This window comes from Crocuta crocuta, unplaced genomic scaffold (assembly GCF_008692635.1).
Source record: "Crocuta crocuta isolate KB4526 unplaced genomic scaffold, BGI_CrCroc_1.0 scaffold7, whole genome shotgun sequence".
Taxonomy (NCBI): domain Eukaryota; kingdom Metazoa; phylum Chordata; class Mammalia; order Carnivora; family Hyaenidae; genus Crocuta; species Crocuta crocuta.
In genome coordinates, this window is record NW_027531904.1 from 5,890,530 (window position 1) to 5,913,957 (window position 23,428).

Sequence of the window (23,428 nt, forward strand, 5' to 3'; positions counted from 1 at the left end):
TTTTTTTTTTTTTGGGGGGGGGAAGGGGTTTTTTTTTTTTTTTTTTTTTTTACTGTTTTATTTATTTCTGAGAGAGTGAGAGAGACAGTGTGAGCAGCGGAGGGTCACAGAGGGCGGGAGATACAGAATCTGAAGCAGGCTCCAGGCTCTGAGCTGGCTGTCAGCACAGAGCCCGATGTGGGGCTCGAACCCATGAACTGTGAGATCATGACCTGAGCTGAAGTCAGACGCTTAACCAACTGAGCCACCCAGGCACCCCGGGAAGGAGGGGTTTTATGGGGAGAAGATGAGGTGAAGTCATCGGTTTCCTTGGCAAGCTAAAATGATTCCTTTCAAGAATCTTTCAAATTAGCTGCTTGTTACATGTATTACAGATCAATATCGGACCAGAAATGTAGTAGAAGTAAAAATTGCTTCGTAAGGGTCATAAGCAAGGAGCAGGCTTGGACAGCTAAGAGGTATCATTCTCTTCCAACATCCATCTTTCTTCCAGGACTGGCCAAGTAGACCCATCCCACCCCTAGGGACTGGGGGGTCAGGCTCCAGACTGAACGCCCCTGAACTTAGTGTTCCTTCACATGCCACCCCACGGGAACCTCACATTCGGCAAGTCCAAAGCAGAAAGCCTCATCATCACCACTCCCCCAGGCCCCCTCCCCAAACCTTAACCTTTCCCAAAAGGGGTCAGTTTCCGGGCAGTAGCAAACCACCCCCACCTGTCACTCAAGGCTGACTATTCCTCAGCTCCTCCCACATCTCACCCAAGCTGTGCTCGCTCACCTCTCCGGATTTGCTCATCTCTTTCACATGCCGTCTGCTCCATTTCGCCTGTCCCCACTGCAACCGCCTATCTCCAGGACAATTCATAGCCCCTAAGGTGTCCCGCCTCAGTCCTTCTCACCCCCCATCATCTCTTTCAAAGTCTCTGCGGCACTCACCTGCCAGAGATATTTTTCTACAACGTGAATACAATCACACCCTACCACTTCAGCTGTTCCCCTAGGACCCCAGATGTGAAAAGGACTTCTAATCCCTGCTTTCCCACCCCTACCCCAGGTCCTAGCCAGGGGCTCCCTCGCTTGTTGCTACTGCACCCTATTTTCTTTTAAATGTTTATTTATTTTGAGGGGGGGTGCAGAGAGGGAGGGAAAGCGAGAATCCCAGGCAGGCTCCCCGCTATCAGCACAGAGCCCAAATGATCTCAGGAACTGTGAACCATGGCCTGAGCCGAAATCAAGACTCGGACACATAACTGACTGAGCCACCCAGGTGCCGCAGCTACTTTTAAGACTCTGGACCCTCCCCTCCATTGCTCTTCGTTCTACTGTTGGTTATTTTATTATTTTTTTAGTGTTTATTTTTGAGAGAGACAGAACGTGAACGGGGGAGGGGTGGAGAGAGAGAGGGAGACACAGAATCTGAAACAGGCTCCAGACTTTGAGCTGTCATCACAGAGCCCGACGCGGGGACTCGAACTCAGGAACGGGCAGATCATGACCGAGGCAGAAATCGGAAGCTTAACCAACCGAGCCACGCAGGCGCCCCACTAACTGATGGTTATTTATTTAACAAATATTTACTGAACATCTACTGCTTTGCCAGGCTATGCCCTAAATGCTGAGGTTTCGGAGCGGGAAGAACAAAAAGCCTCCTGGGCACGTGGTGTTTACATATTAGGGATTACAGGCAGCTCCCCAGCACAAGGAGGGGGACACCTTCTTCTGCCTTCCGCCTTCCAAGTGCTTCCCCACAGACGACCTGTGGGGGCCATCCCTCGATTCGGCCCCTAACTTACTGATTCTTTCCCTAACAGTCCACGGGAAGGGCTTAACGGGTCTAGACCAGCCTCCCGCTACATTCGGGCCACACTGCGCATGCTCTCTGCGGTCCTGAATGCGAGTTTGCAAGCTACGCCCACCCCAGGCTGGGAGTGGGACCTTCCGAGGGCTCTAGACCCCTTCTGCCTTAATGGTACATCCCACGCGCGTGCGCACGGGCAGCGGAACTAAAACTGGGGCGGGGCCTGCGGTGTCTCGTGACGGAAGTGCGGCCGCGTCCCGGTGCGCGGGCTTTTTGGACGTTTGCTGCCGCGGAGAAGCCGAGGTAACGGTGGCGCAGGGGCTCGCTGCGCGGCCGGCGGGACCCAGCGCGGGGGGCGGGGAGCGGGTGTGTGAGGACAGGAGGGCTGCCGTTCCGAGCTGGCGTTCTGGGGTCTTCTGGGGGCTGTTTGCCGCCGCGTCCCTCGGTTCCCGCGGCTCCCTCCTCCCGGACGTGCTACTCTCCGCGCTCCTGTTCGATCTTTCTGTCTCCTGTCAGGCAGCGTTCAGCTCCTGCCCGAGGAACGTAACCCTCCCCCCCTCACCCCCATTCCGCCTCTGTAGCTCGGTCACGGCCGCATCGCCAGCTGCCTCGCTGCAGAGTTTCTGTTTGTGTTTACGTGTTGCTCTCGGCGAAGCCCCGGCGCGAAACCTCCTTCCCGGAGCCGAGCCAAGCTCGGCGCCTCTGGGCGGAGGATGTGCCGTGCGCCCCGAAGCGCCGCCGGGCAGTTTCCTCATCTCTGGTTTAAGGTCGAGTTTAGCAGGGGCGCCTGGGTAGCTTAGTCGGTTAAGCGTCCGACTTTCGCTTAGGCCATGATCTCGCGGTTCGTGGGTTCGAGCCCCGCGTGGGGCTCTGTGCTGACTGCCAGCTCAGAGCCTGGACCCTGTTTCAGTCTGTGACTCCCGCTCTCTCTGACCCTCCCCTGCTCACGCTGTCTCTCTCTCTCTCTCTCTCTTTCTCCTAGAAATAAATAAAACATTAAAAAAAATACTTAAGGTCGAATTTAGCAAATGCACCTGCTGGGATAGGTTGATTTCAGCATATTCCGCTTCTGGCTGCATGTCTCTTTTGGTCTTATGCCCTTTCTGCATTTTCTCCGCCCCCCCCCCCCGGGTGGGGGAGGTAATAATTAGCAGGAGATCCTGGGGTCCGGAGCTGGACAGACGTGGTTTTATTTCTGCCTCGTCCACTGCTGGCCTTCTAACCATGGAGCAATTGTTTAACCTCTCCTAATCCCCAAAGATGTTCATACTAAATTGGGGCTAATGACGCCTACTTGATATCCTTGGTACGAGGATTAAATCAGTGAACGGAAAGGGGCGGACCCAGGGTCTTGCGCTTCGTTGTAGGGAGTTCAGTAATTTGTTCAGCAACCGTTGTTGGGCGCCTAATTGTGAGGTAGGTACCTTGCTTAAGTACTGGAGGTTCAGTGGTAAAGCCAGACCTGGCCCCCTGGCCTCTTGGAGTTTATAGTCAAGGGGAGGTGCGGTCCTTAATCTAGTAGTTGGAAACTTAATGTTAAAGGCGTGGTGATGGTAAGAGAAATTGCTGTTGCCTTGAAAGGATGTTAATAGGGAAGTGTTGAACGTATAGACGTATAGACGGAGCTTCGGGGGAAGTGTAGATGGGGCTGAGCTCTGAAGGATTTGTAGGAACTGAAAGATTGGACGGCAGGGCGTGATAGGAAGGTTATGTGTATTGGTTCCAGACAGAAAATCAACTGGAAGGTGAACTTGGGGTTTGAAGGACTGACAGCAATTCAGCGTGGGTGAATTAATTAATTAATACAGTGATTAAGGGTAGAGGTAGGTGTGGGCCAGACCCTGCAGGACTTTTCTTTTTATATCCTGACTTCAGAAAATTGCACTGATAGGAGATCAGGTGTTTAAAGAGTCTTAAGGTGAGGTTGGAGATGGAGTTTAAGCTGCATGAACAAAAAGAAATTAATTGCTGTGTGAGGGACAAGTGAGGAAGCTTTTGTCGTCGTTCAGGTGAGAGAGGATGGTGGCTTTGGAGTGACGCGGCAGGAGTGGATCTCAGAAGTACGCAGATTTGAGAGCTGATTTGGGGTTCCCATTGATAGGACTTGGTAGCGGGCATGGAGGATGAAGGCGAAATTGTTAAGAACGTTGTCCAGGCTTCTGGTTTCAGTAGCTCAGTGGACGGTGGTGCAAATTATGGGGATTGGAAACATAAAAGGAAATACAGGAGGGGGAGCAGGTGGGCTTTTCACCAGTCTGCATCTCCCCCCCCATAATTTAGCTGCTCACTAAATCCTACTCCCCAATGTACCTCCATTTCATCTTTTTCCTCTTCGCTTCCCAGAGTTACCACCCTAACATAGGCCTTTGTCTCTATCACTGAAGTAGCCCTCAATAACTTCCTAGTGTCTGCTCCTTATCCTTACTCTCTCCCTGCTTTATTTTTTTAATGTTTATTTATTATTTTTTAAATGTATTGTCAAATTGGCTAACATACAGTGTATTTTAACATACAGTGTGTCTTGTTTTGGGGGTAGATTCCTGTGGTTCATCGCTTACATACAGTACCCAGTGATCATCCCAACAAGTGTGCTCCTCAGTGCCCATCTCCCCCATCCACCTTCAGTTTGTTCTCTATTAAGAGTCTCTTATTTATTTTTGAGCGTGTGCATGCACACATGTGGAGGGAGAGAGACAGACAGACAGACAGACACAGAATCTGAAGCAGACTCCAGGCTCTGACCTGTCCGCACAGAGCTGGACGCAGGGTTGAATCCGTGAACTGTGAGATCATAACCTGAGCCGAAGTCGGACGCATAAACGACTGAGTCACTGAGGTGCCCCTCTCTCTCTCCCTACTTTAATCTACATGCTTGATACCAGACTGTTTCCTCAAAAACTTTTTCAGTGAAATAGGCGGAATCTGAATCAGGCAGATTCTCTTTTGCTCCAGAAATTTTGATTGCTGTCTATTATTTACAGAATAAAATCTAAATCCCTTATCGTGGCATTTAAGGTCTTGCACAGTTTATTCCCAGTCTATTTTTCTAGCCTTCCTACTCACTATTTTCCCCTACTTCAACTCTGTACCTCAGGCAGTTTACTCATTTTCCCCATATGAAAATGTCACTCATTTTCCCCATACTCATTTTCAGATTCCCATATGAAAGTCTTTCTTCATGTCATTCTGCTTCCCAGTAGTGTCTAAAGTATACCACCTGGTTATCTTGACTATCTACGTTTAATCTCTGAGTTTCACTTCAAGCTTTCCTCTGCTGGGATGCCTTGACATTTGAGCACACATTTATTTCATTAGTCTTCTTAACTTCTTTTTTGTTTTTACACCATTTAATTGGCACTTTGCCTTTACAGTGTTTTTGATTTATTCATTCGTCAATTATTATATGTTGTAGTATTCTTGTGTGTATATTTATCATAATTTATTATTGATACACTATTAAGTGCTAACTTTGTTCTAAGTAGTGTGCTGGGTAGATGCTAAAAAAGATTAAAATGTGGGCAAAAATTTTGAAATCACTTGATTAGAATACAAGTTTCTAATATAGAAATTCCAGGGAATTGTCCAGATTATTTTGGTTTGGATGAGAATCACCTACTCATACTGGTGAGTAGCCCTTAACCTATTGAGTAGCTGCTGTGCACACTCTTGGTAATATGTATGAAGTACTCAGTTAATAGGTTGGGAAGGAAAACAGTCAAGCTTATTTACTTCTGGAAGTTTCATCTAACTTTGACACTTTCCCTTACAGTTCCATGATAGAGCAACAATGGACCAGAAAATATTATCTCTAGCAGCAGAAAAAACAGCAGACAAACTGCAGGAATTTCTTCAATCCTTGAAAGACTATGATGTAAGTATTAAGAAGCATGTTCTGCTAAAAGCAAATGTCAAGCATGATGACAAATTCAAAGAACATGTTTGAAAAATTGTTCTGCCACTTTATCTGCCCCCTGCTCTCCATAGGAGACAAGGATTTTTTGATAAATGTTAAGAAATGGGGGAGAGAGGGGCGCCTGGGTGGCTTAGTCGGTTGAGCGTCCGACTTTCGCTTAGGTCACGATCTCGCGGTTCGTGGGTTCGAGCCCCGCGTTGGGCTCTGTGCTGACTGCCAGCTCAGAGCCTGGAGCCTGTTTCGGTCTGTGACTCCCTCTCTCTCTGACCCTCCCCTGCTCGCCCTGTCTCTCTCTCTCTCCTGAAATAAATAAAACATTAAAAAAAAAAAAAGAAATGGTGGAGAGAAAGAAAAATAGACAACTGAAGGTCATTTGTATACAACTATGTAGCATTTAAATATTTACACAATTGTGTATATATATAAAAACAAAGTAGGGTACTTTTAAGGTTCTTAGGACAATCCTACTTGAAGGTAATATCCTGACTATAGTTTTTGATGTGACATATTACCTACTGATGCTTCTTTATTAATATCTTCCCCTAAAAAAGATAAATTCATAATCAGTAAAATATTTTGAAGTTCTTTTTTTTTAATTTTTTTTAACATTTATTCATTTTTGAGAGAGACAGAGTGTGAGTGGGTGAGAGGCAGAGAGAGAGGGAGACACAGAATCTGAAGCAGGCTCCAGGCTCTGAGCTGTCAGCACAGAGCCCAACACGGGCTCAAACCCACGAACTGTGAGATCATGACCTGCACCAAAGTCGGACACTTAACCGACTGCGCCACTGAGGTACCCCTTGAAATTCTTATTTGAATCTTCTTACTCTTCTGATATACTTCTTTTTGCATAATACATGTTCTTAGCTTATTCATATTCCTGTATGGAAAGGAATCCCTCAACATTCACTTTAAATATACGTATATATGTCTAAATAAGTTAAGACTTGGAGTTTTATGTTTTTAAGGGAATATTTTGCATGCCTGGGTTGTGGTACATTGTAATGTCTGTTAACATGTGACACTAATTGGGAATTAATGTAGGGGTGGGGTATTTTTGTTTTTTTAATTACCAGGATTGCTTTTGTAGCAGCTTTTTGAGACAACCCATTGCATGAGTTGCAACTTGAATTATTCTATGGACGTTAAGATTTGGTTAAAACCAGCTTTTAATTCATGTATTGATTTAGAATTTATGTTTTAATATGCTTTTAAAAGGAATATGAAGAGGCTTTAATATTAACATAAAAACGAAAATAAGAACTAGAACAAAATTCATGATATAAATAGATGCTGTGAATTACTTCTCTGATTCTTGCTTATCCCTAGAAAAGATCTCTGTCTCTTGGCTTTTGTGAAGATGAAATGAGCTAATGCATGTAAACCATCTAATAATCACTGAATACTTTTTTTTTTTTTTTAATGTTCATTTGTTTTTGACAGAGAGACACAGAATGCAGGTGGGAGTGGGGCAGAGAGAGGGAGACACAGAATCTGGAAGTAGGCTCCAGGCTCCAAGCTCCAAGCTGTCAGCACAGAGCTGTCAGCATAGAGCCTCATGCAGGCCTTGACCCTGACACTGAATAATTGTTAGAGTTTCTTTGCTGACATGGACACACTCTTCTGAACATTTCTCTTTTATTAACATTTCTCTTAAAAGTTTAATACCTAAAATTGAACAAAATTTCTCTTCTTTCCCCATTAATGCAGGATCACCTTTTTGGCTACTATATCATACTGTTGTCTCATTGCTTTTACAAGCAACTAAAAACCGAACTCCTTTTGCAGATGTTGATATTAGGCTGATTTCCTTCATCTCTGAATTTCTGTGGTTAATGTTTAGAACCCACATACAAAATTCTACATTTATATCTTAACTTTCTTTTAAGATTAATTTCATTTTACTCTATCAAGATCTTTTTGTATCTTGATTCTGTTGACCAGTGTATTAGTCATCTTTTTATATTCTCTATAAATTTGTTAAGTATCCAGCAGTATATACATTCAGTTTATTTAATGTCCATAGAAGATATGCTTAGAGTAAAAAATTATAAAACACATAATGAAGTCCATGACAAGAGGGCTCTTGGGTGGCTCAGTTGGTTAAGTGTCTGACTCTTGGTTTTGGCTCAGGTTGTGATCTCATGATTTCATGAGTTTGAGCCCTGCATCAGGTCTGTGCTGACAGATTGGGAGTCTCTGTCTCCTCCTGCCTCTCTGCCCCTCCACTGCTCATGCTGTCTGTGTGTCTCTCAAAATAAATAAACTTAAAAAAAAAAAAAGTCCGTGATAAGAAAGAGTAACATATCCAGCAATGGGAAAATTCACATTAAAGGATTTAGAGCATGTAGGGAAATCTAAAAGGTACTCTAGACTCACACAAATATTTGGTGTGCCTGGGTGGCATCCAACTCTTTATTTTAGCTCAGGTCATGATCCCAGAGTCATGGGATTGAGCCCCATGTCACAGGCTCACACTTAGTGTAGAGCCTGTTTAAGATTCTTTCTTTCCCCCACTCCTCTACTCACACAGTGTCTCTAAAATAAAAAAAATATATATATTTCATGCAAATATCTAATGTGATTTTCAACATACCCAAATATGTAAATGAAGAAAATAGAATCCATAAAATAAAAGGGATAGATTTGGAAAACAATCAGAAAATTTCTAGAAACCTTGATAGTTAACAGTGGACTTAACACTGCTAAAGAGGAAATCAGTGAAGTGGATTACAGCCTTGGGGATACATCAACAAAGCAAAAATTATAAAGAGATAGAAAATATTCTGAATAGTACTTAAAATATGTGGAAAATGCTTTAATAATAAAAGAATATATTTTCAGCGCCCCTGGCTGGCTCAGTTGGGAGGGCCTGACTCTTGATATCAAGGTTGTGAGTTTAAGCCCCACGTTTGGTGTAGAGATTGCTTTTTTTTTTTTTTTTTTAAGAGAAAGAGGGTGCAAGTGAGTGAGGGTCAGAAAGAGAGAGAGAAGTGGGGCTTACCTGGGGCTCGTGTTTTACTCAGAGTGGGGCTTGAGTTCACCCGATGTGGAACTCAAACTCATGGACTGTGAGATAATGACCTGAGCCAAAGTAAGAAAGATACTTAACGACTGAGCCACCCAGGAGCCCAAAAAATAAAATATTATTTATTACAATTTTTTTTAAAGTTTATTATTTGGAGAGAGCATGTGAGTAGGGGAGGAACAGAGAGAGAAGGGAGGGAGAGAATCCCAAGCAGGCTCCGCACAACCTGACACGGGGTTCAGACTCACAAACTGTGAGATCATGACCTGAGCTAAAATCAAGAGTCAGATGTTTAACTGAATGAGCCACCCAGGCCTCCCACCCCTCTTCCTGCCCAAAAACAAAACCTTAAAAAAAAAAGAGTATCTTTTTAAACATGTAGATTTGTGTCATATACTCAAGCACAAAGAAGACATTGATAGGTCTCATAAGGTAGAAATATGTAAACCACCCTCTTTGATCACAATCAGTAAAACTGGAAATGAGAAATGAAATAAATAAAAAAGGATTTTCTACCTGCAAATGGATAAAAAGGAATATGACAACAGAAATTATAGGATTTCTAAAAAAATAAAATACTACAAATCAGAATCCATGGAATACTTTAAAAAATCACCTAAGTCAATTGAAATAAATGATTTAAATGATCCAAAAGCAGCAAACAGGAGAACAAAGAAGAAACTACTAAAATAAAAGTGGAAACTAAGCAAGTAGATCAAATTAATATATCAAAATCCTAATTCTTTGAAAAATTAGCCAAAACCATTGACCAGTCAAGAAAGCAATGTGGTAAACCCAAATGTACAAAATAAGAAATGAGAAGGGGGAAAGAACTATTAATAAAGAGAATGTCAAAAAATAGTAAGAGACTACTTCATATATATCTATAGAAATAAATTTGGAAATCTAGAGGAAATGGAAAATTAAGAACATACAGTTTAATAAAATTGACCCAATTTGAGATGGAAGCTTAACCAGAACCAATTTTCCTAGAAGAAAAAGAGTTAATCAAGCAATTAATTCACACAAAAACACCAGGCTCTGATAATTTCACAGGAGACTTCTACCAAACTTAGAAATCGGAAGTTAGAGCTAAATAGTCTCGATGCTACATAGTTTGACAGCATATATAATACATAAGGAAACGTACATACATAAGAAAAACTTAAGGATGCTTTTATGAAGTATAACATTGAACTCTAAACTTGATAAAGATAGCATAGAGTATTTTCACTTATGAATATTCATGCAAAAATCTTAAATACTAGGGGACAGATTCCAATATCAGATTAAAAAAATACACCATGACCAAGTGGAGTTTATGCCAGGTTATACAAGGTTGGTTCAGTAATAGAAAGTATATTACTGCAAAGACCATGTGATTATCTTCATGAGTTAGAGAAAGGCTTTGACAAAATCCAGCACTCATTCCAAGTAAAAACTCTTGAGAAAATAGGAGTCGGTGGCTTTTTGCTTAACATGATAAAATGTATGTATAGATCCTAAAGTCAGCATCCTTTTTTTCTTAATCTTTTTTCTTTTCAAAATTTTATTTAAATTTCAGTTAGTTGACATACAGTGTAATATTGGTTTCAGGAGCAGAATTCAAGTCAGCATTTTAATGGGGAACCCTAGAGGCATTTATGCTCAGACCATGAACTAGGCAGTATGCCTACTCTCTCCATCTCTATTTAACATTGTTCTGGTCTGTTAGCCAATGCAGTTAGTCTAGAGAAAACAGTGAAAGGCATAAGAATAGAAAAAAAAATATGTAATAGTACACCTGGAAAATCCTGAAGAATCCATGATCAAACCATATACAACAAGATGTCAGCTAGATAGCAGAATATAAAATTCTATAAAAATTAATAGCATTTCTTTTTTTCTTTTTTAAGCTTATTTATTTTGAGAGAGAAAATCCCAAGCTGGGTCTGCACTGTCATGTGGACCCCGATGCAGGGCTCAAATCCATGAACCCTGAAATCATGACCTGAGCTGAAGTCGGACCCTTAACTGATGGAACCACCCAGACATCCCTCAATAGCATTTCATACACATTAAAAACAAAGTTCATATAGAAAAATAAGAAGAGCTAGGAAAACACTGAAATGGAAGATATCTGAGGAAGGACTAGCTCTACTGGATAGTGAACATAGCAAAAACCCTCTCTAATTAAGAGTGTAGTATTGGTGCATGAGAGAACAGATAATGGAACAAAGTCTCAAAGTAAACCCAACACATATAAATTCTATTACAAGGTGGTATCCCAGATAATTGGGGCAAAGTTCCTATTTAATAAATAGTGTTGGGAGAACTAGTTAGCCATTTAGGAAAAATATACATAAAATTAGATGTATTCTACATACACTGTTCAAGAATAAGCTCTCCATGAATCAGGTCTAAATGTAAAAACCAAACCTAAATATTAGAAGAAAACATGAATTCCTCTTTTTAACTTCAGTGCAGAGAAGGCTTTTTTAGGATTCAAAATCTGGGTACCCTAAAAGGTTGAGAAATTTACCTACGTATATATGTAATTTACACGACCAAAAATACCATACACAGAACCAAAACACAAATGACAAATTGGAAGATGATATTTGCAGCTATCACAGATAAAGGGTTAATATCCCTAATTCATAAACAACTTATAATAATTGAGGGTGGAAAAAAGTCCAAAAATCCTATTAAAAAGAGCAAAATGAGTAATAGCAGTTAATCATAATGACATAAAAATTACCATAAACATAAGAAAGGATGCTCATACGAGAAATGCAAATTCAAGTGAAACCATTATTACCTGTCAGGAAAATTGAACAGCTTGTCTGTACACTCTTGCTGAGACCAGAGGAGCAGTCACTCATACTTTGCTGGTATGAATGCAAACACAGACTGTGATTAGAATCTGATTAGAGGGCTAGATACAAATAAACCCTTAACTTTTTTTTTTTAAGATTTTATCTTTTGGTAATTTCTTTACCCATTGTGGGTCTCGAACTCACAATCCTGAGATCAAGGTTCACATGCTATATCGACTGAACCAGCCAGCCAGACGCCCCCCCGACCCCAAAGATTTTATTTTTAAGTAATCTCTACATGCAGCATGGGGCTCACACAACTCAGAGATCAAAAGTCTCATACTCCATCGACTGAGCCAGCCAGGCTCCCCAATCCTGAAATTTTAAAATAGAAATATTGTAGTGATACGGGCAAGCAATTAGGAAAAGATTTTAGATATATTACAGGATCCAGCAAATGAGTAAATGTGTTGATGTTGGGAGTCAGCATTTTACTGTGGTAAAAAGGACATGCAAATCTAGGATATAGGAAGGCAAGAAAGAACTCTGTGGGGATAGATTAGAAATAGAAGTATTGATAGGAACTTTCGGTTCTGAAGCATGTGTGTATATGCATATTTACATGCACATGTATATTTGTACCTACTTGCATATACACGTGTATTTTTTTTTAAGCTCTGTTCACTGAGAGAACTAAGAGGCTGCTGAGATGCCACAAGTAGTAACAAGCACACCCATGACCTAAATCTTTGGTTTAATAATCAATAATCATTTCCCACTAAAAGGAACCAGGGCTTTTCAGAGAAATGGCTAATTGCAAGGATGGGCATGATGGGTATAAGATGAGCCTGGAACATCTTGTAAGCCAGAAAGTAAAGAAGTGTCCAGAAAAAGCGATGAGGGCATGTCACAGGGACATAGGAACCAGCTTGAAGGAGGCTTCCATTGCCCAAATCTGGGACTATTAAATATCAGAATAATTATGTCCAATTAGGAATTATAAGCCATTGAAAAATAAATTTGTGAGTCCATGCTGATAATATATAAATGGAGAAAAGGAAGGTCTTGCCTCCGTGCCAGAGTTAGAAAGTCCCCATTTTGCAGCTATCATGATGAAGATTGGAGCAGGCAAGAAACATCAGTGGTTTTAGTTTTTATTTTAAGCTACTTTTAGACTTACAGAAAAGTTATAAAAATAATAGAATTTCTGTGTAGCTTCCATAGCACCTGACATAACCTTACTCAGAATTTTAAGAATCAAGAAATTAGCATTGGTGCAATACTATTAGCAAACCGGTTTATCTACTGATGTCGTTTCTCGCCCCCCAGAATCCTGTTCAGCGTACAACACGTACTTGTTATTGTTCCCTGGTGTTCTGCACTTTGCAACAGTTCCTCGGTCCGTCATTGTTCCTCCTGACCTTGATAACCCTGAAGAGTATTGATTGGTTATTCTGCTGAATGTCCCTCAGTTGGTGCCTGTCTGGTGTGTCCCTGACAGACCAGGTTAGCCTGAGGTCATTCATCTCCGATAAAAGGACCCCAGAAATGGTGCTGTGCCTTTTTCAGTGTATTGTTTCACTGTGCTCATGATGTCTATGTCATTCTGATGATACTGACTTTGATAACCTGGTAATGGTGCCTGTTGCTGAGCTTTTCCGTTATACAAGGGGAAAATTAGATGAGCAGGATGTGTGCATGGTCATTGTCTCTTTACGGACTGCTCACTGGGAGGAAAGTAATTACAAAGCGGGAAAATTCAGCAACGCACTTGACTGAGCGACCAGAATTAATATTACCAATGAGGGAGAGATGGACATCACATGCCTCCAGGTGTGATGCTACTGAAGGGTGCAGTATCACCTGTGTTCCAGCCAGGACTGCATAGACTCTGTGGTCATGAGAAAACATCAGACATTGCAAAATGAGGACTATTTTATGGAAAAAAAAAAAAGTCTGTTTTTGGACTGTGCCATGAACTTGGTGGTTCCAGTCTCCCAATTAAAAAAAAATTTAATGTGGGGCTTAGTCGGTTAAGCGTCCGACTTTCGCTTAGGTCATGATCTCGCGGTTCGTGGGTTCGTGCCCCGCGTCGAGCTCTGTGCTGACTGCCAGCTCAGAGCCTGGAGCCTATTTCAGAGTCTGTGTCTCCCTCTCTCTGACCCTCCCCTGCTCACGCGGTCTCTCTCTCTCTCTCTCCTAGAAATAAATAAAAATATTTTTTAAAAAAATTTAATGTTTTCCAAAACAACAAGGACATGTAATCTTAGTTGACTTTTGAGTTTTAAAATGCAGTAAAAGCATAAAGTCAAAAAAGACGAAAGTTCATCAAAGTGGAGGGAGGAAGGAGGAGGGCTGAGGACAGAGGGGGTAGAAGAGAACTGTGTTTGAGCACCTGTTATGCATTAGGCCCGTGCAGAGTCCTCTACCCGTCCTCCTAACAGTCCTTGGAGGTAGGGAAATGGACCCACATAACAGTGAAATAATTTGGCTGAGGTTATGAAGCTAGTGAATGTCATGACTGGGGTTCATCTTCTGATTCTGGATCCAGTTGTCTTTCTGTTGGGTTTTTTTGCCCCCCATGCCACACTGCCCTCTAATGAAACAATGGTTTCAAGATGAGTTGGGGTTTCTCAGCCTTGGCACTACTCACATTTTGGACTGGGTAATTTTTTTTTTAATATTTTTATTTATTTCTAGGAGAGAGAGAGCATGAGCAGGGGAGGGTCAGAGAGAGAGGGAGATACAGACTCTGAAATAAGCTCCAGGCTCTGAGCTGGCAGTCAGCACAGAGGCCGACGTGGGGCCCAAACCCACGAACCGCGAGATCATGACCTAAGCGAAAGTCGGACGCTTAACCGACTAAGCCACCCAGGCGCCCCTGGACTGGGTAATTCTTTGCTGAGTGGTGCTGTCCTGTGCCTTGTAGGGTGTTTAACAGCATCCCTGGTCTTAATCCATTAGATGATTGTAGCACCCTTCCAGTTATGACAACTAAAAAGATCTCCAGACATTGCCTGGTGTACTCTGGGTTCGGAGCGAGGGACAGAATCAACCCTGGTTGAGAACTACTCTACCCCCCTCTGAGAGTTAAGGGACGAGTTGTTGGGAGGTTCCAGGCAGAGCAGTCAGGTTACTTCCTTATGTATTTAAGAAGGGAGAGATGGATTGGAATCAGGAAGATCAGGCACATGTAGTTGTGGAAGAGAACAAATTCACTGTTAGATTAGTCTGCCTCTGTAACACTTGTTTTCTCTGGATATGGTCAGCCTCACTTTCTCAGTCTTGGCTGGCTGCCGCTTCTCTTCTTAATCCCTGAATGTTGGTGTTTCTCTTCTCTCTACATCTCTCCCTCAATGATCTCTTACGTTTCCGTTGAGCTCTTCACTGAGCTCCATTTTGACATATCCAGTTGGCTACTTGGCGTTTCCACTTGGAGATCTTAAAAGTAGGAGTTCTGAGTCCCATGTAAGCTTTGCTAAATCAAACTGAAGCTCAGCGATTTGTTTTAACAAGCCCTCTGGGTGATTCCGATGCTCCCCTAATCCCACATTTTCACCATGTCAATGGCTGGTGCCACATCTACACATTTAGTTGCTTCAGCCAGAAGTGTAAAAGTTCTCCTTGATTTCTTTTCCTTCATCATCACCCCTTTTTCACTTCTAAACTGTGAGGAAGTCTGTCTCTTAGTCTATTCAGGCTGCTGTAACAAAGTACGACAGACAGGGTGGCTTAGACACAAGGAACAGTTGTTTCTCATAGTTCTGGAGGCTGGAAGTCTGAGGTGAGAATGCCAGTAAAAGGTCTTCTCCTGGGTTTCAGACTTCACGTTGTATCCTCACGTGGTGGAAGGGCTCGGAGGTTCTGTGGGGTCTCTTGTCAGAGGACAGGTACCATTCATGAGAGTTCGACCTTCATCACCTAATTACCTCCCAAAGGTCCCACCTCCAAATACTGTCACATCGTGCATTAGGAGTCCAACATGTGGATTTTGTGGAGACATAAACATTCAGACCACAGTAAATCCTTTTGATTCAAGCTCTCAAATGTATCTTCTGTCTACTTTTCTTCATCTCCTTTATTAGTTTGCTAGGGCTGCCATTACAAAGTACTACAAATTGAGTTGCTTAAACAATAAAAATTTATTTTCATAGTTTTGGAGACTCAAAGTCCAAGGTTAAGGTGCTTCGCAGCGTTGGTTTCTTTGAGGCTGTGAGAATCTCACCTAGTTTCTGGCAGTTTGGCATTTCTTAGCTTGCATCACCCTGATCTCTGCTTCCATTTTCATGTGGCACACTCACTGTGTATGTGTCTCTGTGTCCAAGATCCCCTTTCTTAGGAGGGTGTTTGTTGTGTTAATGCCAGTCTTAATGACGGCAATTCATTACATTTACAACAGCCCTGTTTTCAAGTAAGGTCACATTCTGAGGTCCTAGGGCTTGGAACTCCAGTGTGAATTTGGGGAGGGACACCGTTCAACCGGTGACCTCTCCCCTGCTGTTTGGTCTAGGCCACTGTCATCTCTCACTTGAACCCTGGAGCAGTCTTCTAACGTTATCATTTTACTCATAACCCCCCCGCCATTCTCTACATAAGGAGCAAGACTGATTTTTTGAAAAAATGTATCTTATCACTTTCCTCTTTCCTCATTAGTAGCTTCTCATATACTTAAACAATTGTAGAATGAATGTGTGAATAAATTTCAGCCTTGGTAGCGGTGCATCATGTTAAGATCTACTCTGCTCTGTCGTAATAAATGTTGTTTTTGACACCAGAGGTCTCTGAAGGATATGAACCTGACAGATGAATGTGTTTCATATTGGGAATTTAAGTCATTGGGTAGAAAAATTGTTGCCGGAGATCTGTAGCTTTTTCTTTTTTGGATTTCAGGTAGCTAATCTCCTTCAGAATCAGGCAGTGAAAGGAAAATCTCCTGGAGCTCTCCTGCGAGCCATCTTCAAAGGTAATAAAAATGAATACTCTTCTCCCTCCCTGCATACATTGATAAACTTGTTTACTTGTGGCACACATTGATGCTTTTCTTACTGTTTGAAGCACCGCTGAGACTTTGCTCTGGGAATTTTACAAAAACAACTAAAGCTGCAGTTTTTTGGGGCACCTGGGTGGCTCATTTGGTGTCCAACTTTTGATCTTGGCTCAGGTCATGATCCCACAGTCAGTGGGATCAAGCCCCACGATGGGCTCTGCTGACAGCACAGAGCCTGCCTGGGATTCTCTCTCCTCCTCTCTCTGCCCCTCCCTCACTCATGAGAATGGACATCCTTATATTGTTCCTGATCTCGGGTAGATCTTTCAACTTTTTTATCATTGAGTATGAAGTTAATCGTGGGTTTTCCATAGATGCCCTTTATCAGGTTAAGAAAGTGTATCCATCTTTTCCTAGTTTGTTGAGTTTTTATCATGAAAGGGTATTGGATTTTTCAGATGCTTTTTTGTCTACTGAGATGATATATGTGATTTTTATTCTACCTGTTCTATTTATATGGTATATTACATTGATTATTATACATTGACCCAATCTTGTATTCTTGGTAATTCCTCCTTGGTCATAGCCTATAATGCTTTTTATATGTTGCTGGATTCAGTTTCTTAGTATTTGGTTGAGCATGTTTGTGTTTGTAGTCATGGGGATATTGATTTGTTGTTTTTTTAATGATGTCTTTGGTTTTGGAATTCTGGCTTTATAGAAAGAGTTAGGAGATGTTCCCTCTTCTTCTGATTTTTGGAAGAATTTCCAAAGTAATTGGAGTTAATTCTTCTTTAAACATTTGGTAAATTAATCAGTGAAGCCATCCAGTTCTGGGCTTTTCTTTGTGGAAAGTGCTTTGGCTGCTAATTCAATCTCTTATTATAGGACTGTTGAGATTTTTTATATTTTTTGAATTAATTTTGCTGGTTTGTGTCTTTCTAGCAATTTATCCATTTCATCTAAGTTCTCTAATTTTATTGGTGTATATTTCTTTATAGTATTTCCTTATAATCCTTGTTACTGTAAGATCAGTAGTAACACTCCTTTTTCATTCCTGATTAAATAATTTGAATCTTCTCCTTTCTCTATTTTTCTGTAGCTTATTTTATTTAGGTCTGATTTTAGTCTTCTATTCTTTTTACTTGCTTTGGGTTTAGTTTGCTCTTTTTATAGTTTCTAATGGTGGAAGATTAGGTTCCTAATTTGAGATCTTATTTGTTGCTCTTTTTTAATAAAGGCGTTTACAACTATAGATTTTCCTCTAAGCACTGCTTGAGCTGTTTTCCATAACTTTTGGAATGCTGTGGGGTTTTTTTTCATTCATCTCAAGGTATTTTTTAACTTCTTGTGCTTTTTTCATTGACACATTGGTATATATGATTGTGTTAATTTTCATATATTTGTGAATTTCTTAGGTTTCCTTCTCTTGATTTCTAATTTCATTCCATTGTCATCACAGATCATAAATGGTATGATTACAGTCCTTTTAAATTACTCAGAGTTTTTTATGCTCTGGTACGTTGTTTATCCTGGAGAATGTTCTACGTGCACTTGAGAAAAATGTGTCTTTGGTCGTTGGATGTCGTGTTCTGTAGATGTCTGTTAGATTTAGTATGTTGTTTATGTCTATATCCTTGATGATCTAATTGTTCTATCCACTATTGAAAATAGAGTATTAAAGTTTCATTTATTATTATTGAGTTGTCCATTTCTCCATTTCTTTTGGTTTTTGCATTGTGTGTTTTGGAGTTCCTTTGTTAGATGCTTATATATTTATAATTATATATATTTTGATGGTGGATTGACTCTTTTATCATTATAAAATGTACTTCTTTGTCTCCAGTAATAGCTTTCCTCTTAAAGTTTTCTCTTTTTTTTTAAGTTTATTTATTTTGAGAGAGAGTTTGAGTAGGGGAGAGGCAGAGAGAGGGAAAGAATCAGTCCGTCAGTGAATCTTTCAGCAGAGCTGGACTGGGGCTTCATCTCACAAACCATGAGATCATGACCTAAGACCAAATCAAGAGTTAGACAACTCATTCATTAACCAACTGAGCCACCCAGGTGCCCCTTAAAGTCTTTTTTTTTCTTTTTCTTTTTTCAAGTTTGTTTTTTGTTTGTTTGTTTGTTTGTTTGTTGAGAGAGAGAGAGTGCATGCTCATGTGTGGGAGAGGCAAAGAGAGAGAGGAAGAGAGTGAGTCCCAAGCAGGCTCTATGCCATCAGCACAGAACTGGATGCAGGCTTAATTCCTGAGGTTCTTGAGATCATGACTTGAGCCAAAATCAGGACTTGGGTGTTTGACTGAGCCATCCAGGTGCCCCAAGCATTTTTTTCTAATATTTGTATGGCCATTCCAAGTTTTTGGTTACTATTTGCATGATATATCTTTTTTTGAGACATTTATTTATTTTTAAGATATTTATTTTGAGAGAGAGCTAGAGAGTGTGAGTGGGGGAGGGGCAGAAAGAGGGAAAGAGAGAATCAGTCTGTTAGAGAATCTGTTAGTGCAGAGCCAGACACGGAGCTTGATCTCACAAACTGTGAGATCATGACCAGAGCCGAAATCAGGATCAGCTGATTCTTCAACTGAGCCACCCAGGTGCCCCTTTAAGCCTTTTTTTTTTCCTTTTTTTTCTAATATTTGTATAGCCAATCCGAGTTTTTGGTTACTATTTGCGTAGTATATCTTTTTCCATCCATGCTTTAATTTTCAAACTATGTGTCTTTTGAGTCTAAATTGTGTTTCTGGTTGACAGTATATAAATGAATTTTTAAAAATTTATTCTGCCGATCTTTGCCTTTTGATTGGAATGTCTGATCCTTTTTCGGTAGCTATTGGTAAGGTGGGGTTTACATTTGCTATTTTCTATTTGTTTTCTTTATGTCCTGTGTCTTTTTTTACTTTATGTGTCCTATGTTAAATAGATATTTTTTAGTGTACCATTTTAATACCTTTGTTATCTTTTTTATTATATTTTTGAGTTACATTCTTAGTGGTTGCCCTGAGGATTATAACTAATGTCTTAATTTATAACAGTCTAGTTCAGGGCTGGTTAATACCAGCTTAGTTTTAATAGTTTGCAACACTTTGCTCTCTATATAGTTTCTTTCTTCTCCTTCCTATGTGCTATTACGTCATACAAATTCATCTTTACACATATATGTCCATCAACACAGATTTTTTGTTTGTTTAAAAAAAATTTTTTTTACATTTATTCATTTTTGAGAGACAGAGCATGAGCAGGAAGGGACAGAGAGAGAGGGAGAGAAAGAATCTGAAGCAGGCTCCAGGCTCTGAGCTGTCAGCACAGAGCTTGATGCAAAGCTCGAACCCAGAACCCTGAGATCATGACCTGAGCTGAAGTTAAACGCTTAACCGACTGAGCTACCAGGCACCCCTGTTTGTTTTTAGAGAGAGCAAGCATGAGCAGGGGAGAGAGGCAGAGGGAGAGAGGGGGGGGGAACTCAGACTCCGCCCATGTTCAGCATGCAGCCTGATGTGGGGTTTAATCCCATGACCCTGGGATCATGACCTGAGCCAAAATCAAGAGTTGGACATTCAACCGATTGATCCACTCTGGCGCCCCAGTCAACACTGATTTATAATTATTGTTTTAAATAAGTCTTATAAAGAAGAGAAAAAGTAATTATAAATTAAAAAATACATTTTTACTACTTTTGTATTTTCTTATGTAGTTATCTTTACTGGTGCTATTTCATGTGGATTCAAGTTACTGTCTAGTGTCCTTCATTTCATCCTAAAGGATTTCTTTAGCATTGGGCAAGTCTTCTGGCAGCAGATTCTTTCTTTTTTTAATCTGGGAATGTCTCAATTTCTCCCTCATTTTTGAAGGATGGTTTTTCTGGTTGTACAATTGTTGGACAGTCCTTTCAGCAGTTTGTGTTACCCCATTTCTTTTTGTTTGTTTGTTTTAATTATTTTTAATACTTATTTATCTTTTTGAGAGAGAGTGACAGAGCGCGAGTAGGGGAGGGCAGACAGACGAGATACAGAATCCGAAACAGGCTCCACGCTCTCAGCTGTCAGCATGGAGCCAGATGCAAGGCTTGAACTCACAAACTGAGAGACTATGACCTGAGCTGAAGTGGGATGCTAAACTGACTGAGTCACTCAGGTGCCCTTATCCTTTTCCCTTCTGCCTTTCACTGTTGGCTGGTGGGGTTGGTTTTTTGATGAGAAACCAGGTGTTAGTTGTATTGAATACTCTTCCAGATGACTTCTCTCTTGTTGCTTTCAGGACTCTCTGTCTTTTGCTTTTTTTTTTTTTTAAGTGTACTGTTTCAGTGTCCTTAAATACATTAACTATTCTGGAATTCTAATGCTGTGTTGAATAGAAGTGATAAAAATGTACATCCTTGTATTTTTCATGTTTTATGGAAATTCTTCTAATCTTTAATAGTTGGGCATGATTGGGGGCACCTGAGTGGCTTAGTCAGTTGAGCGTCCAACTTTGACTCAGGTCATGATCTCAGGGTTCATGGGTTCAGGCCCCATGTCAGGCTCTGTGCTGACAGCTGGAGCCTGCTTCAGATTCTGTGTCTCACTCTCTCTCTGCCCTTCCCCTGCTCTCTGTCTCTCTAAAAATAAACAAACATTTAAAAAAATTTTTAAAATAGTTGCGTATGGTTGTTAGTTATAGGTTTTCCACAGATGGCCTTTGTTCTGATGAGGAGTCTTTGATCTCAGCTATTTGCTGTGGTATGTCTAGGTGCGGTTCTCTTGGATTTATCCTATTGGAATTTACTGAGTATAAATTTGTAGTCATTAAAATTGAGAAGTTTTGAGACATTATTTCTTCTGTTCAGCCCTTTCTGTCTTACTTTTGGGACTTTGATTATGTCTTGTGTTACTGCTCATGATATCCCACAGGTCTCTGAGGCTGTGTTCATTTTTCTCCTTTTTCTTTCTGTCCTTCAGACTGGTTCATCTCAGTTCCTCTGTTTTTAAGTTCTGATTCTTTCTTGCACCAGGTGAGATCTGCTGAGACCTTAGTGTCAGCTCAATTATTGTACTTTTCAATTGTAGAATTTTTATTTCTTTACATAATTACAGTTTCTCTTTATTGACATTTGGTATTTGGCAAGACATCGTTCTTAATATTTTCCTTTAGTTCTTTAGGCATAGTTTCCTTTTCTTTGAACGTATTGAAAATAGCTGATTTAAAATTCTTTTTGAGGGGACACATGGGTGGCTCAGTTGGTTAAGTGTCTGACTCTTAATTTCAGCTTGGGTCATGATCTCACAGTTTGTGAGTTTGAGCCCCATGTTGGGATCTGTGCTGATGGTGCGGAGCCTGCTTGGAATTCTCTCTTTCTCCCCTTCCCTTTCTTGCTTTCTCTCAAAAAAACTTTAAAAGCATTTTTTTTAACTTAAATTTTTTATGTCCAAGAGCGCTTAAGCAGGGGAGAAGGCCAAGGGAGGGAGATAGAGAGAATGAATCTCAAGCAGGCTCCATGCTCAGTGAGGAGCCTGACGTGGGGCTCAATCCCATGACCCTGGGTTCATGATCTTAGCCAAAATCAAGAGACACTTAACTGACTGAGCCACCCAAGTGCCTGTCCCACTGATTTAAAATCTTTGTTTAGTAATCTAACATCTAGGCGCTCTCAGGGACAGTTTTTATTGATTCTCTTTTTTCCTAAATAGGGGCCATAGTCTTGGGACATTTTAAATGATATTTTGTGGGAACTCCGGAGATCAGATACCACTCTCCTCTTCCAAATGTGCTTTTGCTGTTCTGATGTTCCTTCTGTTTTTACGGTGGCTCCTCTGAACTAATATAAAATATTTATTGTTTGTTGTGTACGGGCACTGTTATGTGTGGCCACTGAAGTCTGTCTGGTTAGCTTTGCAGTTAGCTAATGATTGGGCAAAGATCTCCTTAAATGCCTGGAACCATTGAGTTTCCCAGCCCTGGCTGAGGAGCCCTGTGCATGTCGGAGGCACACCTTCAGTGCTCAGACAGGTGATTTATAACTTGTGGTTAGTCTTTCTACTTGTGCAGAGAGAGCCTCACAGTCCGCTGGAGGCGAGAGTTCAGGATCTTTTTGGGTCTTGCTTTGCCAAGTACACACCCTGTGCATGCTCACAGCCTGAGTGTATTTGTGTGGCTTACGAGTCCCTGGGATACAGCAGAATGTTTCCAGGATTTCCTTTTAAGTGTTTTGGTCAGCTTCTTGCTTGTCCAACTGTTAGTGCTGCCTCAAAGCAACTAAAATAGTAATCAGTTGCAATTGATTTAGACAGATGTCCTGAGTACAAAAGGCTGTTGCAGTGAGTGAGTCCAAAGTCAAAATAAAGACAAGCCTTGGGGCGCCTGGCTGGCTCAGTCAGTAGGGCATGTGACTTCTTGATCTAGGGCTGTGAGTTCAAGCCCCATGTTGTGGGTAGAGTTTACTTAACAACAACAACAACAACAAAAGACAAAGTTTGGTAAAGAAAATTTCTAGGGAACAGCCAGACTGGTCACATGACAGTTAATCTGGGAATTGTGCTTTGGAGGTGCTTCAACAGTATTCTCTACCCTCTAGGTGCTGCTAGGCTGTTGGCATTCACCTTGACTGTGGGATTATTAGTTTTTATAAAGACTACCGGAGCTTGGGGGCTAGGGGGAGCTATGGGAGTTGAGGGCATGTTAAAAATACCACAAAACTCCTTGTTCTTACTGAGATTCGGCTGTTTTTCTTAAGTAAACACTCCCTGGATTGTTGCAAGCCTTTGGTTAATTTCCAGAGTTGTGAACAAGTTGGTTTTCATTATTGTGTCAGTGTTCGTACTGCTTTTATGGAGGAAAGGATTTCCTGAGGTCTTTATTTTTCTGCCACTCCTGCTGACATTACTCAGTGATGATGTTTTAAAGTGTAATATGTTAAAGACATT

General features: G+C 41.1%; 1 protein-coding gene across 3 annotated transcripts in view; it reads left to right on the forward strand.

Annotated features, from left to right (window-relative positions):
* The first annotated feature begins 2,057 nt into the window (after nucleotides 1-2,057).
* FANCI (FA complementation group I) overlaps nucleotides 2,058-23,428 on the forward strand; it is a 79,921-nt gene continuing 58,550 nt past the window's right edge. The window contains exons 1-3 of one of the 3 annotated variants that reach the window (XM_077774342.1): nucleotides 2,058-2,103; nucleotides 5,570-5,671; nucleotides 16,430-16,502. In XM_077774342.1, the coding sequence (XP_077630468.1) occupies nucleotides 5,588-5,671; nucleotides 16,430-16,502 (157 nt within the window). In that variant the 5' untranslated portion in view covers nucleotides 2,058-2,103; nucleotides 5,570-5,587. Of the gene's footprint in view, nucleotides 2,104-3,333; nucleotides 3,354-5,569; nucleotides 5,672-16,429; nucleotides 16,503-23,428 lie in introns of those variants that run through there. The other 2 variants (XM_077774343.1, XM_077774341.1) reach the window with 2 other exon arrangements.